This window comes from Pongo abelii, chromosome 1 (assembly GCF_028885655.2).
Source record: "Pongo abelii isolate AG06213 chromosome 1, NHGRI_mPonAbe1-v2.0_pri, whole genome shotgun sequence".
Taxonomy (NCBI): domain Eukaryota; kingdom Metazoa; phylum Chordata; class Mammalia; order Primates; family Hominidae; genus Pongo; species Pongo abelii.
The window spans coordinates 99,558,256-99,575,827 of NC_071985.2; the positions used below are offsets into that span (position 1 = coordinate 99,558,256).

Here is a 17,572-nt window from a genome sequence, read left to right on the forward strand (position 1 = left end):
GTAATCCCAGCACTTTAGGAGGCTGAGGTGGGCAGATCACCTGAGGTCAGGGGTTTGAGACCAGCCTGGCAAACATGGTGAAACCCCATCTCTACTAAAAATACAAAAATTAGCTGGGCGTGTTGGTGGGCGCCTGTAATCCCAGCTACTTGGAAGGCTGAGGCAGGAGAATTGCTTGAACCCGGGAGGTGGAGGTTGCAGTGAGCCAAGATCGCACCATTGCACTCCAGCCTGGGTGACAAGAGCGAGATTCCATCTCAAAAAAAAAAAAAAAGTCTAAAATAACCATAAATTAGAATAGATCACTTCTATAAGAAAACAGGGATATTTAATAGTTAATTAACAGAATAATATGTGAAGTAGTCAAAATATTGAAGTTTGATAGACAAAAATGTTAGGTGGCTTTTTTCATCTGATAAATCAAGAATAATAGCTGGCTGGGTATGGTGGCTCATGCCCATAATCCCAGCATTTTGGGAGGCCACGGCAGGAGGATTGCTTGAGGCTGGGAGTTGAAGACCAGCCTGAGCAGTGAGACCATCCCCCCAAATTTGAAAAATTAACTGAGCGTGGCGGCATGCACCTTTAGTCCTAGCTACTCAGGAGGCTGATGTGGGAGGATCACTTGAGCCCAGAAGTTCAAGCTGCAGTGAGCTCTGATTGTGCCACTGCACTCCAGCCTGGGTGACAGAATAACAGAATAAGATCCTGTCTGTATCAAAAGAAACCCCAAACATATATATATATGTTTATATTAAATGTATATCAAATGTATATACATTTGTATATCAAATATACATCAAATGTATATTTGATACACATCTGATATATACACACACATATATATATAAAAAATAGCCAACACTTATGTGCCAGGTACCATTCTATGAGTGTTATGTGTATTATGTTGAATCGAGATTTTCAGTTTGATTAGTCAGTATCCCAATAAACTAACCACTATTAGAGGAAATAATTCCTACCACTATGGAATTTCTCTATCTAAAGTGTCACAGGGCCGGGCGCGGTGGCTCACACCTGTAATCCCAGCACTTTGGAAGGCCGAGGTGGGCGGATCACCGAGGTCAGTAGTTTGAGACCAGCCTGGCCAACATGGCAAAACCCCATCTCTACCAAAAATACAAAAATTAGCTGGGCATGGTGGTGGGCGCCTGTAATCCCAGCTACTTGGGAGGCTGAGGCAGGAGAATTGTGCTTGAACCCTGGAGGTAGAGATTGCAGTAAGCTGAGATCATGCCACCGCACCCCAGCCTGGGTGACAGAGTGAGACTGTCTCAAGAAAGAAAAAGAAAAGAAGAAAGAAAGAAAAAGAAAGAAAAGAAAAAGAGAGAGAGAGGGAGGGAGGGAGGGAAGGAAGGAGGGAGGGAGGGAGGGAGGGAGGGAAGGAGAAAGAAAGAAAGGAAAGAAAGAAGGAAAGAAAGAAAGAGAAAGAAAGAAAGACACAGATAGAACTTTGCAGTAATAAGTGGGGTGGGTATCAATCATCCATATGAAACACATCTAGGTAGTTCAATGGAAATAAAGGATTCACACCTCTTAGAAACAAAGAACAGTTAAATATTAAAGCTGAAAGGTCCTGGATAGATAACCTAATCCAACCATCATGCCAAAGATGAGAAAACTAGAACCTGGAGAAGTGATTTATCCAAGATCAAAGAGCAAACCAAAAGAATAGCAAGGACAAGTTTAATACACTGCTTTTCCCTTTGCTATGTTGTTCCCTCTTATACATCTGAGTAGAGATCTTTATGATTACACCCATTCAGAAAAATAGGATTGGAATTGGAAGAATGTTCTTACCACCCAAATGTCATGGCAGAAAGAAATCAGAACATTCTGCTTTCATATATGATGGAACAGATGGCCAGAGGGTTCCAGACAGATTTCTAAATGTCTACTGAGCCCTACCTATGACTATATGCCCCTGCCTATATGAAGCCTTAAGTCTTCCCCCCACAGACCACTAGCTCTGGCTAAATGACTTGAAAACTTTTTTGTTTTAAATATCAGAAAGGCAATACATAGCCTATATTTGCCCAACTCCTTTGGAAATGCCAAAATAACATCTCCAGTGAAAATAAAAGCAAGCCATGAAGTACAAAGGATATGACAACAAAAAAGGTACCAGTCCCATGTATTTTGATACTTTAATATAAGATATCTGGGCTGCTATTTTGAATCATTCTATGATAGCATCAGTCAAAACATAACATAGAGTATCTCCAAAAAAATCTGCTAATATGAGAATAGACATTTCAATCTGAAGTAACTAGAGTCAGGGAAAACAAACTTCAAACTGTAAACACACAAAGGAATAATTCAGTCACTCTCTGATATTATTCAGCTGTCTGATTATACCGCCTAGCAATTTTTCTTTCTGATGTTCAATGATGCTACATCCCTTTTCCTTAGCTGCCTCTAATTAAATGCAATTCTTTAATAATATTTCATGCAAATTAAATCTGCTGGAGACTTAAAAACAAAAGAAAAAGTGGTGATTCCCCCAGCAGCATATCCCTTGCCTACCTGTGGCTCTGTGTGAGTTGGGGAGGGGGACTGACGCCTCAGCAAGAGCTGCAAGGGTAGTAGCCAGCACTGAGGTGGTAGAATTTGAAAACTGTACTGTTGAGGCATGGGGGTCACCTATTTCAGTAAGAAAGACAAATGAGGTCCAATGTAGAGAAAAAATTGAGGCAAATTAAAAACAGCTTATTAAATCAAAACCTCAGCTTTTCACTCTAATGTCCTCAATCTTGTTCTCTAACTCAAACTGATAGAAGCCAATTATATCAGTGTTAAAATTCTTTTAAGGTTTAAAAAGTTTTTCCTTTAAAGTGGATTAAATTAGTATACTTGGAGGGCTGGGCGCCGTTCCTGCCTGTAATCCCAGCACTTTGGGAGGCCGAGGCGGGTGGATCATGAGGTCAGGAGTTCGACACCATCCTGGCTAACATGGTGAAATCCCGTCTCTACTAAAAATACAAAAAATTAGCTGGGTGTGCTGGTGGGCACCTGTAGTCCCAGCCACTTGGGAGGCTCAGGCAGAAGAATGGCGTGAACCCGGGAGGCGGAGCTTGCAGTGAGCTGAGATCACACCATTGCATTCCAGCCTGGGCAACAGAGCGAGACTCCTTCTCAAAAAAAAAAAAAAAAGTATACTTTGTACAGGGCCACTACATTCCCCTCATTTAATCATTCTCTTGGCACTGCCAGTGCTGAGCATTAGTAGCTAACAGACCAAGAGTGCTACCCACTCCTTAAGCTGGCTGGGCAGAGCTCTCCTTGGCAGCAGGCAGTAAGTGTAAAATGCATACCTCACCCCAAGCTCAGCAGTGATAAGGGAATAGTCCCCTTCTGAGCTTTACCCAATCATACTACCTTTTTTCATCAGCTAGATAGATGTGAACAATAGGATTCACCTCTAGTACAAGAATAGTTAAAAACCTAAAGTTTTACGGCCGGATGCTGTGGCTCATGCCTGTAATCCTCCTTTGGGAGGCCGAGGCGGGTGGATCACCTGAGCTCAGGAGTTCGAGACCAGCCTGGCCAACAAGGTGGAACCCTGTCTCTACTAAAAATACAAAAATTAACTGGGCTTGGTGGTGGGCACCTATAATCCCAGTTACTCAGGAGGCTGAGGCAAGAGAATCGCTTGAACCTGGGAGGTGGAGACTGCAGTGAGCCGAGATCGCACCACTGCACTTCAGCTTGGGCGACAGAGCAAGACTCCATCTCAATAAATAAATAAATAAATAAAAACTTTCATATATTGAATGTCAAAGGGTAGTACAATAGATTAACGCTAAAAACATTAAATGCTAAAAATACTTTAGTTATGTCAAGATGTACTTTTATTTTTTATTTATTTACTTTCTGAGATGGAGTCTTGCTCTGTCTCCCAGGCTGGAGTGCAGTGGCACGGTCTCAGCTCATTGCAACCTCCACCTCCCGGATTCAAGCGCTTCTCTTATCTCAGCCTCCTGAGTAGCTGGGATTACAGGTGTGCACCACCACACCCAGCTAATTTTTATACTTTTAGTACAGACGAGGTCTCGCCATGTTGCCCAGGCTGGTCTTGAACTCCTGACTTCAGGTGATCTGCCTGCTTTGGCCTCCCAAAGTGCTGGGATTACAGGCATAAGCCACTGTGTCCGGCCAAGATGTACTTTTAAAAAGACTTTGGTCATAACCTTCTTCTCTTGCATCTGTGTGCTATTCTCATAGCTAAGTTGTAAGAGAGAAGCGCACTAGATCTGGCAACAGACATGCCTAACTTTATGAACCAAAAGTATTACTCTAACTGTAGATATTTCCTTGTTGGGGAAAAAAAGTATTACTCAACAGTTTTGTATAAATCTTACTTTTATAAAATGAATTATATTTCTCTATTTCTTTCACTATAATTTCAGAGATACCTATTATGCCAGTTACAAATTTATTGCCTCTCAGTTCCAAATCTACCCTTCTTTGTCTTGCCTGGTGATGCTGGGGCTGGACCCTATAAACATTTCTTGTCAGCTGGCGTAACATTAAGCTTTGTTAGTATAGAAGTAGAAGTAGTGGCTGCACCCTCTATTGGCTATTCCTGTATTCTTTTTTTTTTTTTTTTTTTGAGACAGAGTTTTGCTCTTGTTGCCCAGACTGGAGTGCAGTGGCGCGATCTCAGCTCACTGCAACTTCTGCCTCCCAGGTTCATGCCATTCTCCTGCCTCAGCCTCCCAAGTAACTGGGACTACAGGCGCGCACCACCATGCCCAGCTAATTTTTGTATTTTTAGTAAGACGGGGTTTCACCATGTTAGCCAGGCTGGTCTTGAACTCCTGACCTCAAGTGATCTGCCCACCTCGGCCTCCCAAAGTGCTGGGATTACAGGCGTGAGCCAGCACACTAAGCAATATATTTTATTTTTAAATGTATTCTTAATTTTTTTTTTCAAGACGAAGTCTGGCATTATGGCCCAGGCTGCAGTGCAGTGATACAATCTTGGCTTACTCTAGCCTCTGCCTCCCAGGCCCAAGCTGTCCTCCCACCTCAGCCTCCCAAGTAGCTGGGACTACAGGCGTGCATCACCATGCCTGGCTAATTTTTTTTTTTTTTTGTATTTTTTGTACAGACCAGGTTTCACCATGCTGCCCAGGCTGCTCTCGAACTCATGAGTTCAAGCTATCCACCCGCCTCAGCCTCCCAAAGTGCTGAGATAATAGGCGTGAGCCACCACACCCAGCCTACTCTTAATTTTTAAGTTTTCCCACTACCTATGCTTAAATATTCTTTCCAGTTTTTCTTCTTTCAAGAAGTCAGGGCCAGGCGCGGTGGCTCATGCCTGTAATCCCAGCATTTTGGGAGGCTGAGGTGGGCAGATCATCTGAGGTCAGGAGTTTGAAACCAGCCTGGCCAACATGGTGAAACCCCATCTCTTCTAAAAATACAAAAATTAGCTGGGCGTGGTGGCAGGCACCAGTATCTCAGCTACTTAGGTTGAGGCACGAGAATCGCTTGAACCTTGGAGGCAGAGTTTGCAGTGAGCCGAGATTATGCCACTGCACTCCAGCCTGAGCGACAGAGCAAAACTCTGTCTCAAAAAAAAAAATAAAAAAAAAGGGCCAGGCACAGTGGCTCACACTGGTAATCCCAATACTTTGGGAGGCTAAGGCAGGTGAATTGCTTGAGCCCAGGAGTTTGAGACCAGCCTGGGCAACATGGTGAAACCCCATCTCTACTAAAAACTACAAAAAAATTAGCTGGGTGTGGTGGCAGGCGCCTGTAATTCCAGCATTTTAGGAGGCCGCGGCGGGTGGATCACAAGGTCAGGAGTTCGAGACCAGCCTGGCCAACACGGTGAAACCCTGTCTCTACTAAAATACAAAAATTAGCCAGGCGTGGTGGCAGGCGCCTGTAATCCCAGCTACTCGGGAGGCTGAGGCAGGAGAATCGCTTGAACCCAGGAGGCGGAGGTTGCAGTGAGCCGAGATTGGGCCACTGCACTCCAGCCTGGGCGACAGAGCAAGACTCCGTCTCAAAAAAAAAAAAAAGGTTGTTTTAATCATTGTGACTGAACCAATATGAATCCAAAAGATTGTGAGTGTTCTGATTAAATGTATATATAAATTTAATGTAAAGTTTTTGTATCATCCCGCTGAATGCAAAATTATTTTAAATAACTGTTGATAGCTTATAAAATGAAGATCACTATTGCCCCCTGGTGGGCATGTTGGGGTCAAACTTCGCTAAGATATTACGTTTTCATTTAATAGCTATTATTGAAGCCCTACTATAAAATGGAACTTGAAATACAAATTCTCAAACTCTCACAACAACCTCATAAAGTAGGTATTATTATATCCCAATTTTGCAGATAAGTAAACAAGGCATAGAAAAGTATGAAGTTTTCCTAGGGTCAAGCAGCTAGTCAACCAATAATTATTTGAGCACAATTCTGATTCCAAAATTCTGTGTGTATCACATACATTGCTTCTTCTCTTTTACCACACTACCTCTCAATATCAATAGCTTAGTCAAGATCTTTCCTTTGACATTATACAAACTTAACTAAGAATACTGTTATTTCAAATAAAAGAAACAGAAAAAGAAACCAATAGTCAATTGGAAAATTTATTTAAATGAGGACACAAGTTATTTCATTGTAAAACAAATATTTGTAAAAGGAGATGCTAACTAAAAGGCCGGGTGTGGTGGCTCACACCTGTAATCCCAGCACTTTGGGAGGCCAAGGCGGGTAGATCACGAGGTCAGGAGATCAAGACCGTCCAGGCTAACACGGTGAAACCCCGTCTCTAGTAAAAATACAAAAATTAGCCGGGCGTGGTGGCATGCACCTGTAGTCCCAGCTACTCAGGAGGCTGAGGCAGGAGAATCGCTTGAACCCGGGAGGCAAAGGTTGCAGTGAGCCAAGATTGCGCCACTGCACTCCAGCCTAGGAAACAGAGCAAGACTCTGCCTCGGAGAAAAAAATAAAAAATAAAGGAGATGCTGAAAAACAAACTCATTCATTCTTATTTAGATAGAAGGTTTTGTTGAAAACATGCAGGTTTCTTTTTTTTTTTTTTTTTTTTGAGATGAAGTTTCACTCTTGTTGCCCAGGCTGGAGAGCAATGGCGCGATCTCTGCTCACTGCAACCTCCTCCGCCTCCCAGGTTCAAGCGATTCTCCTGCCTCAGTCTCACAAGTAGCTGGGATTACAGGCACCCGCCACCACACCTGGCTAATTTTTGTATATTTAGTAGAGATGGGGTTCCACCACGTTGACCAGGCTGGTCTTAAACTTCCCACTTCAGGTGATCCACCCACTTCGGCCTCCCAAAGTGCTAGGACTACAGGCGTGAGGCACCGCGCCAAGTCAAAAACATACAGGTTTCAAAAGATCAACACCAAGTAGTTTTCTCTGCTGTTTTATTTTTATATATGCACTCAAGAACAAATCCAGACTCTTATACTTTATTCAGATAATCACATTTACCTGTTTTATATCAGTACTCCAAAAGCCACTTATGTTTATTCTGCTTTGTTACTGCTTTAAACTATTAATGTTTATTTCCCTTATCAGTATCATGTTGAGGCACCTTCATATTTTCATTTTTGGTCTAGGCATAACCCTTCAATAGATTAATCTGTACAATATTTTCCTTTTTTTTTTTTTTTTTAGAGACAGGGTCTTGCTCTGTCATCCAGGCTGGAGTACAATGGCACAATTATAACTCACAGTAAGTCCAACTCCTGAGCTCACGAGATCCTCCCATGTCAGCCTCCTGAGTAGCTGAGACTGCAGGTATGCATCACCACGCCCACCTATTTTTAGTAGAGGATGGGGTCTTGCTATGTTGCCCAGTCCAGGGTGGCCTCAAGCAATCTTCCCACCTTGGCCTCCCAAAGCATTGGGATTACAGATATGAGCCACTGTGCCCAAGCCAGAATATTTTACTTTTAACACAATAAATATTCCTTTGTAATCCCTATGTATGATCTTCCCTTCCCCAGAAAGAATAAGTACTTCAGCTTTAAAATCTATTACAAATCTTCTGCTTTAGCAATATTTTAATTAAGGAGTATTAGAAAGGGTATCCATTCATCTCCTGGAAAATCTAGGGTTCTGTTCATTTTTGAGTCTAAAATAAATTTCATGTTATCAGAACATTACCTGAGGTTGTTTTGGTGCTGGTTGAAGAAATAAGGCTTGAGAGGTTAACAACCTCTCCCGATGTGAAGATGAACGGAGCAGCCATAGTCACAGGGTCAGTCACAGGGTTGGCTCTCTCTGGATTAACATTCACCTGATTCTGCATTGCTTCCTATCAAACAAGGCAGGATATTTCAATCAGAACACTTATTAGCTTTTCTTTTCTTTCTTTTTTTTTTTTTTTTTGAGACAGTGTCACTCTGTCACCCAGGCTGGAGTGCAGTGGCGCAATCTCGGCTCACTGCAACCTCCACTCCTGGGTTCAGGCAATTCTCATGCCTCAGCCTCCCGAGCAGCTGGGATTACAGGCACGCGCCACCACGCCCAGCTAATTTTTTGTATTTTTAGTAGAGACAGGGTTTTGCCATGTTGCCCAAGTTGGTCTAGAACTTCTGGGCTCAGGCAAATCACCCGCCTTGGCCTCCTAAAGTGGTAGGATTACAGGCTTGAGCCACCGTGCCCAGCCCAAGAACACTTATTAGCTTTAGTTACACAGTTACTGAACAGCATATTCCACTCCCACCCCAATGCTCTATCAATCATAACTATTTCCCATACACAATGTCCCAGGGAGATCAGAGTTCTCATTAAGACCACCATTTTTTTTCAGACCAGGCCAACAGAGTTGTTAGGTTGCTTTCCAAAGCTTGTTCCTACTTCAGGAAAGCAAAGGTGTATTATTTGCAAAAACTTCTAGACAATTCACTTAACCTCTATGAATCTTGTTATTTTCATTTGAAAAATGAGGGAGTCAGGCCAGGCATGGTGGCTCATGCCTGTAATCCCACCACTTTGAGAGGCTGAGGTGGGTGGACCACTTGAGGTCAGGAGTTCGAGACCAGCCTGGCCAACATGGTGAAACCCTGTCTCTACTAAATACAAAAATATCACCTGGGCGTGGTGGCGGGTGCTTGTAATCCCAGCTACTCGGGAGGCTGAGGCAGGAGAATTGCTTGAACCCAGGAGGCCAAGATTGCAGTGAGCCAAGATAGCGTCATTATACTCCAGCCTGGGCGACGGAGTGAGACTCCATCTCAAAAAAAGAAAAAAGAAAAATGAGGGAGTTGACCTGAATAGTCTAAAAAGTAATTTCCAGCACTAACATTTTGTGATCAATTATCTACAAGTCAGTGTGCTAGCAAGAGATCCCTGCAGAGTATCTATAGAGAACAATATTCTCTAGAGTTTTGTCCAACTACTTGTTCCATTCTGCCATTGCAAAAATTCCTAAGAGAATATATAACAAGCAAATAAATAAGTGCCAGATTTTAAAGTCTCGCTTTATATGCTGTACTTTTGCTTCCAGGGATATCTGTTCAATTTTGGTGAAAAGTAGCTTATCTTTATTACTTTCAGAAGCAATTTTCTACAAACATAATCACTACTTTAAAAAGTCCAGTTATGAAAGGGCTCTAAACAAAGAATTGAAAGTTCAAGGGGCTAACCAGTCTATAGACCACCTGTCAATTAAAAAAAAATACTGAAAATGCAGCAGAAATGGCTTGCTTGCTTGCTTTTTCTGTCTCTCTCTCTCTCTCTTTTTTTTTTTTTTTTTTGAGATGGAGTCCTGCTCTGTCGCCCAGGCTGGAGTGCAGTGGTGCGATCTCGGCTCACTGCAACCTCCGCCTCCAGGGTTCCTGCCTCAGCCTCCCAAGTAGCTGGGACTATAGGCACATGCTGTCATGCCCGGCTAATTTCTTTTGTATTTTAGTAGAGACAGGGTTTCATCGAGTTGCCCAGGCTGGCCTTGAACTCCTGAGCTCAGGCAATCCACCCTCCTCGGCCTCCCAAAGCGTTAGGATTACAGGCATGAGCCACCACGCCCAGCCAGAAATGACTGTTTTTCATATATAATTATCCCCTTGACTAAGAGCTTCAAATGAAACAGGTTATCCATTCTTTGGATATTGTGAAATTCCTTTTTTTTTTTTTTTTTTTTTGAGAGTCTCACTCTGTCTCCCAGGCTGGAGTACAGTGGCACGATCTCAGCTCAGCTCACTACAACTTCCACCTCCCAAGTTCAACCGATTCTCCTGCCTCTGTCTCCCAAGTAGCTGGGATTACAGGCACCCACCACCAAGCCAGCTAATTTCTGTATTTTTAGTAAAGATGAGGTTTCACCATGTTGGCCAGGCTGGTCTTGAACTCCTGACCTCAGGGGATTCACCCGCCTCAGCCTCCCAAAATGCTGGGATTACAGGCGTGAGCTACCGTGCCTGGCCTAAATTCCTTCTTGAATTTGCCCTTTTCCTTTATCCTCCACTAGGACATGATGTGTTCACAGCACGATAAAATTAGATAGGAAATAAAATATTACAATATTACATGATAAACAGACATCTAGTAAGTGCTATGGGAGCACAGAGGAGGGAAGAGTAGTACTGCTACATGGCGAAATAGTAGCACTTCCTTGGTTCAAGTTCTCATTGGCCCTTGCCTGGCCTAATGAAAGTCACCACATAGTTATTTAGCATTAAGTGTCTCTCTCTCATCTGTGTGCCACATTCCAAACAATCCTCTTTTTAAACCAAATTTAGTCATATCAGTCCTCCATTTAAAAACTTCTATCCAAATGCATCGCCCACATAACAGTTCAAACTCCTTCACATGCTGTAAAGCATCCCTACATTCAGAATCCAGCCTAACTTTCAAGCTTCGCATCTGCCACTCCCAAACTTTACTTCCTTGGCCCATTCTCCCATCACTCAACTACTTTTTCTTGAACATTCCACGTTCTTTCACACCTCTGTGTCTTTGATTTGCTCTTTTTCTAGCCTAGAATATAGTTTTCTCACTTCTCTGCCTACTTCAATATTCAGTTCACATTCTACTATTCCCTCCTTTGTGTTCCCATGGCACTTACTGGATATCTATTTATCATGCAATATTGTAATTTTTCTTGCCTTTCTTTACTTTTATCATGCTTTGAACACTTCATGTCCTATTAATTTTTTTTTTTTTTTTGAGATGGAATCCTGCTGTGTCACCCAGGCTCGAGTGCAGTGGCGCAATCTTGGCTCACTGCAACCTCTGCCTCCCAGGTTCAAGTGATTCTCCTGCTTCAGCCTCCCAAGTAGCTGGGATTACAGGCACACACCACCATGCCCAGCTAATTTTTTTTGCATTTTTAGTAGAGACGGGATTTCACCATATTGGCCGGGCTGGTCTCGAACTCCTGACCTCAGGTGATCCACCTGCCTTGGCCTCCCAAAGTGTTGGGATTACAGGCGTGAGCCACCACGCCTGGCCCATGTCCTGTTAATTTTTATATCCCCTGTTCTATTGTTCCCTGATGTACAGTGCTGGCTTAAGAAATTAATGGGCAGGCCAGGCACAGTGGCTCACGCCTGTAATCCCAGCACTTTGGGAGGCTGAGGCAGGCGGATCACCTGAGGTCAGGGGTTCAAGACCAGCCTGGCCAAAATGGTGAAACCCCGTCTCTACAAAAATACAAAAATTAGCTGGGCATGATGGCAGGTGCCTGTAATCCCAGCTACTCGGGAGGCTGAGGAGGAAGAATCACTTGAATCCAAGCAGTGAGCCGAGATCGTGCCATTGCACTCCAGCCTGGGCGACAAGAGTGAGACTCTATCTCGGGGCAGGGGGTGGGAAACAGAAATTAATGGGACACAGCTGGGCACCGTGGCTGACGCTTGTAATCCCAGCACTTTGGGAGGCCAAGGCAGGTGGATCACCTGAGGTTAGGAGTTCGAGACCAGCCTGGGCAACATGGCGAAACCCTGTCTCTACTAAAAATACAAAAATAAGCTGGGCACGGTAGTGTGTGGCTATTGTCCCAGCTGCTCGGGAGGCTAAGGTGGAAGAATCCCTTAAACCCAGGAAATGGAGGCTGCAGTGAGCTGAGATCATGCCACTGCATTCCAGCCTGGGCAACAGAGTGAGACTCTGCCTCAAAAAAAGAAAAAAAAAAAAAAAAAGGATGAAATCGTCACAGTTAATTTTAAATTCTGAAGTGGCTTCCTTATTACTCGTATGCTTTAGAGCTTCATAGATAGTCCCCAATTTACAAAGGTTCAACTTACAATTTTTCAACTTTGCCATGGTGTGAAAGTGATCTGACTTATGATGGGGTTACACCTGCATAAACTCATCATAAACGGATCCAAAGTAACACTATCATAAGTCAAGGAGCATCTGTATACTGTCTCACATCAGTTGGTGAATATTCAGAAAACATCAAGTAACTTTTAATATTGTCCCAAGTTAAGTTTAATTAGAAAGGGAAATCTTCATGGAGAAAAAGACATTCTAAAGCCAAATAAATGTTTTTGGTACTAGCCACAACATGGTTCTTTAATCACCATGATTAATTAAGGGCTTTATATAATATATATATTAAAAATATATATTAAAAATATATAAAATATATATGTGTGTCTACATATATACACACAAATATATATATTCTATACATATATGTATTTTAAAGATACTAATGACACTGAGTCACAAGATTGAGACATATTAGAAGTGCTATTTTAATAAAATAGCGAAAATTCAGTTTTGATTCAACTCCTACAAAAAAATCCTTAACTTCAATTAACGTACACTCTGGAGAGTATAAAAAGAACCACACCTGGAGGATGACCAAAATCTCAGCATTGTTTTTCTCCAGAGCTATGTCAAAGGCTGATTTATCAAATTTGCTGAAAGCATGGACATCAGCTCCATATTTGATAAGTAACTCTACAACATCTCGATGGTGGCGCTCTGTGGCCCAATGCAAAGCTGTCATCTTCAGCATGTCCTTGGCATTCACATCTGCACCATTCTGTCACAGAAAAGAATTTTTTTCAACAAACAGCGGTTATAGTAGCACAGGTGCAACATCCCATCATCAAGTACAGAGGATTTCCATAGACATTACTTACTCAAATCTAGATCACATTTAAGGAATATCAAAGGGAAAAACATTTCTCAAATTCTCCTAAATGCTGACAGACATAATGCTTTCAACGAGTGGGTCCTCTAAGGACATCATTGGGAAATTAAACAGTTGGAAGACAAAGAGGGAAAGAACAGATTTTTGTTGCATTTATTAACAGAAAGCCAAGTGCCTGAATAAATAGGCATAAGTGCAGAGAATACCTTCAGAAACGGAAAGAAGAAAAATCAGTAAGTCTGTTTAGCCTTTAAAAAATTAGAAAAGCTTGAGCTCAGGAGTTCAAGATGAACCTGGGGAACATGGTGAAAAAACATGCCTCTACAAAAAATTCAAAACATTAGCCAGGCATGGTAGTATGTGCCTGTAGTCCCAGCTAAAGGGGAGGCTGAGGTGGGAGAATCTCTTGAGCCTGGGAAGTGGAGGCTGCACCACCACACTCTAGCCTGGGTGACAGAGTGAGACCATCATCTCCAAAAAAAACCCACAAAAAAACAAAAACAAAAACCATTAATAATAATAATAATAAATTGGAAAACTAGGCTGGGAGCAATGGCTCATGCCTGTAATCCCAGAACTTTGGAAGGCTGAGGATGGAAGGATCACTTGAGGCCAGGAGTCTGAGACCAGCCTGGTCAACGTAGTGAGATCTCATCTGTATTTTTTTTTTAAATATGATTTTTAAAAAATGGCTGGGTGCAGTGGCTCACACCTGTAATCCCAGCACTTTGGGAGGCTGAGGCGGTTGGATCACGAGGTCAAGGGATGGAGACCATCCTGGCCAACATGGTTAAACCCCATCTCTACTAAAAATACAAAAATTAGCTGGGTGTGGTGGAGCACGCCTGTAGTCCCAGCTACTCTGGAGACTGAGGCAGGAGAATTGCTTGAACCTGGGAGGCAGAGGTTGCAGTGAGCCGGTATTGCGCCACTGCACTCCAGCCTGGCGACAGAGCAAGACTCCGTCTCAAAAAAAAAAAATTAGAAAACTGGCTAGGCACAGTAACCCCACACCTGTAATCCCAGTGTTGGGAAGCTGAGGCAGGAGAATTGCTTGAGGCCAGGAGTGCAAGGCCAGCCTGGGCTGGGCAATACAATGAGACCCTATTCTCTACAAAAAATAAAAACAAAAATAAATTAGCTGGGCATGGTGCTGCATGCCTGTAGTCCTCCTAGCTACTTTGGAGGCTGAGGCAGTAGGATTCCTTGAACCCAGGTGTTGAAAACTGCAGTGAGCTATGATCATGCCACTGCTCTCCAGCCAGGACAAAAGAGTGAGACTGTGTCTCAAATTTAAAAAATTGTTTTAGGGCCGGGCGTGGTAGCCCACACCTATAATTCCACCACTTTGGGAGTCCGAGGCAGGCAGATCACAAGGTCAAGAGTTTGAGACCAGCCTGGCCAACACAGTGAAACCCCATCTCTACTAAAAATACAAAAAAAAATTAGCTGAGCATGGTGGCGGGCACCTGTAATCCCAGCTACTTGGGAGGCTGAGATAGGAGAATCGCTTGAACCCAGGAGGCGGAGGTTACAATGAGCCAAGATTGCGCCACTGCACTCCAGCCTGGGCGACAGTGCGAGACTTCATCTTTTTTTTTTTTTTTGGAGACGGAGTCTCGCTCTGTTGCCCAGGCTGGAGTGCAGTGGCGCCATCTCAGCTCACTGCAACCTCCACCTCCCGGGTTCATGCCATTCTCCTGCCTCAGCCTCCTGAGTAGCTGGTACTACAGGTGCCTGCTACCACGCCCAGCTAATTTTTGTATATATATATATACACATACGTGTATATATATACACGTATATATATACACGTGTATATATATACACGCACGTATCTATATACACGTGTGTATATATACACGCACGTATCTATATACACGTGTGTATATATACACGCACGTATATATATATATACGTGTGTATATATATATATACGTATATATATATATTTTTTTAGTACAGACAGGGTTTCACCATGTTAGCCAGGATGGTCTTGATCTTCTGACCTCGTGATCCACCCACCTCGGCCTCCCAAAGTGCTGGGATTACAGGTGTGAGCCACCGCACCCGGCTTTTTTTTTTTTTTTTTTTTTTTGAGACGAAGTCTCACTCTTGTCCCCCAGGCTGGAGTGCGATGGCATGATCTTGGCTCACTGCAGCCTCTGCCTCCCGGGTTCAAGCAATTCTCTTGCCTCAGCCTCCTGAGTAGCTAGGATTACAGGCGCCTGCCACCACACCTGGCTAATTTTTGTATTTTTAGTAGAGACAGGATTTCACCATGTTGGCCAGGCTGGTCTTGAACTCCTGACCTCAGGTGATCCACCTGCCTCGGCCTCCTAAAGTGCTGGGATTACAGGAGTGAGCCACCGTGCCCGGCCGAGAGTTCATCTCAAAAAAAAAAAATTGTTTTAATAAATTAGAAAACAGTTAGGTGAGGTGACTCACGCCTGTAATCCAAGCACTTTAGGAGGCCAAGGCAGGTGGATCACCTGAGGTCAGGAGTTTGAGATCAGCCTGGGCAACATGGTGAAACCCCGTCTCTACTAAAAATACAAAAATTGGCTGGGCGTAGTGGTGGGCACCTGTAATTCCAGCTACTCGGGAGGCTGAGGCAGGAGAATCACTTCAACCCAGGAGGCAGAGGTTGTGGTGAGCAGAGATTGCACCACTGCACTTCAGCCTGGGCCACAAGAACAACTCCTTCTCAAATATCAAACAAAAAAATAAATAAATAAATAAGAAAACAGACTGAGGCCTTATAGCCATAGCCATGAAGGTTTTTTTTTTTTTTTGAGATGGATTCTTGCTCTGTCGTCCAGCCTGGAGTGCAGTGGCGCGATCTCGGCTCACCACAACCTCCGCCTCCCGGGTTCAAGAGATTCTCCTGCCTCAGCTTCCTGAGTAGCTGCGATTACAGTCACGCACCACCACGTCCTTCTAATTTTTTTTGCTTTTTTTCAGTAGCGATGGGGTTTCACCATGTTGGTCTGGCTGGTCTCGAATTCCTGACCTTGTGATCTACCCGTCTCGGCCTCCCAAAGTGCTGGGATTACAGGCACCCGGCCTGCCATGAAGACTCCTGGAGATGCAACTTAATGCTATAACTGTCCTAAACTTAATCCTTCCCAAGTCATTTCCTAGTACCCATTTAAGTAAGAAAACAGAAAAGTGGATGCCTTTTTTACAACATAACCTTGCCACTATTCTTGCTTTACCCGAACAAGCAGTTCCACGATGTGCGCATGTCCATCGGCTGCAGCCATGTGCAAGGGGGTCCTGTCTACTTTAGTCCGGGCATCCCTGCTAACACCTGCTCGAAGGAGTACTTCTGCTGTGGAATAATGACCATATTGAGCTGCAAGGTGGAGGGGTGATGTTCCAAGCTGTGGAAAAATAATGCTCATTGAATATCCACTGTGTGCAGAGTCCTAGATCATTACTGGAGAGATACAAATGAACAAGCTATGGTTCTTGTCCTTCAAGAGAGAATCTGATTGGGCAGATAAAACTGAAAAAATGCTTAAATTTACAAATTAAAGGCCAGGGGTCAGGTGCACTGGCTCACACCTGTAATCCTAGCACTTTGGGAGGCCAGGGTGGGCAGATCACCTGAGGTCAGGAGTTCAAGACCCTTCTGGCCAACATGGTGAAACCCCGTCTCTACTAAAAAATACCAAAAAGTTAGCCAGGTGTGGTGGTGGGCACCTGTAATCCCAGCTACTCAGGAGGCTGAGGCAGGGAGAATTGCTTTGAACCTGGGAGGCGGAGGTTGCAGTGAGCTGAGATTTTGCCACTGCACTCCAGCCTGGGTGACAGAGTGAAATGCCATCTCAAAAAAAAAAAAAAAAAATTAACATGCTAACGGACAAATAAATATACCACCAATTGACTAAGTACTAAGTATAATGGCTTTATGTCAGGTGGATTCATCAGGTAAGATTCCCTAAAGGACGTGACTTTACGCAGCCTCTAGAAGGTTAAAACAAACAAAAAAAGGATCAGGGTGGATGTGGTGGCTCATGCCTGCAATCCCAGCACTTTGGGAGGTCAAGGCAGGAGGACTGCTTGAGCCCAAGAGATCAAGACCAGCCTGGGCAACACAGAGAGACCTTATCTCATAATAAATAAATAAATAAATAAATAAATAAATAAATAAAACTTTAAAAAAGAAAAAGGGTAGAGACTAGAAAGTTACATGTGGAATTTGAGGTACAAATTTGACTGACTGGAAGAAAAGTTTTTTGCCACAGTAAAGCAGGGCAAGATGAATGATGAGATGAAGAGGCAATAAAAATTTAGCAATGATGTATCAACAGCAATAAGTAAGTCTGTCATCCCAGCGTAAATCTTGTAAGAGTTATCCATCAGCATCCACTTTGGCCAGAGACCTATTCCTTTCTTTTTGTTATGCTCTTTATTTTAAACCTGTTTAGTTTATTCTTTGCTTTTTCATA

The 17,572-nt window shown here is 43.3% G+C and overlaps 1 protein-coding gene across 16 annotated transcripts in view; it reads right to left on the bottom strand.

The window, feature by feature from the left end:
• GABPB2 (GA binding protein transcription factor subunit beta 2) overlaps window positions 1-17,572 on the bottom strand; it is a 53,452-nt gene that overhangs the window by 14,505 nt on the left and 21,375 nt on the right. For 8 of the 16 annotated variants that reach the window (XM_063717614.1, XM_063717624.1, XM_054553127.2 and 5 more), the window contains 3 exons: window positions 16,334-16,501; window positions 12,810-13,004; window positions 8,174-8,324 (listed from right to left, as the gene is read on the bottom strand). In XM_063717614.1, coding sequence (XP_063573684.1) covers window positions 8,174-8,324; window positions 12,810-13,004; window positions 16,334-16,501 — 514 coding nt within the window. Of the gene's footprint in view, window positions 1-2,544; window positions 2,662-8,173; window positions 8,325-12,809; window positions 13,005-16,333; window positions 16,502-17,572 lie in introns of all 16 variants that reach the window. The other 8 variants (XM_063717609.1, XM_054553112.2, XM_054553107.1 and 5 more) reach the window with 3 other exon arrangements.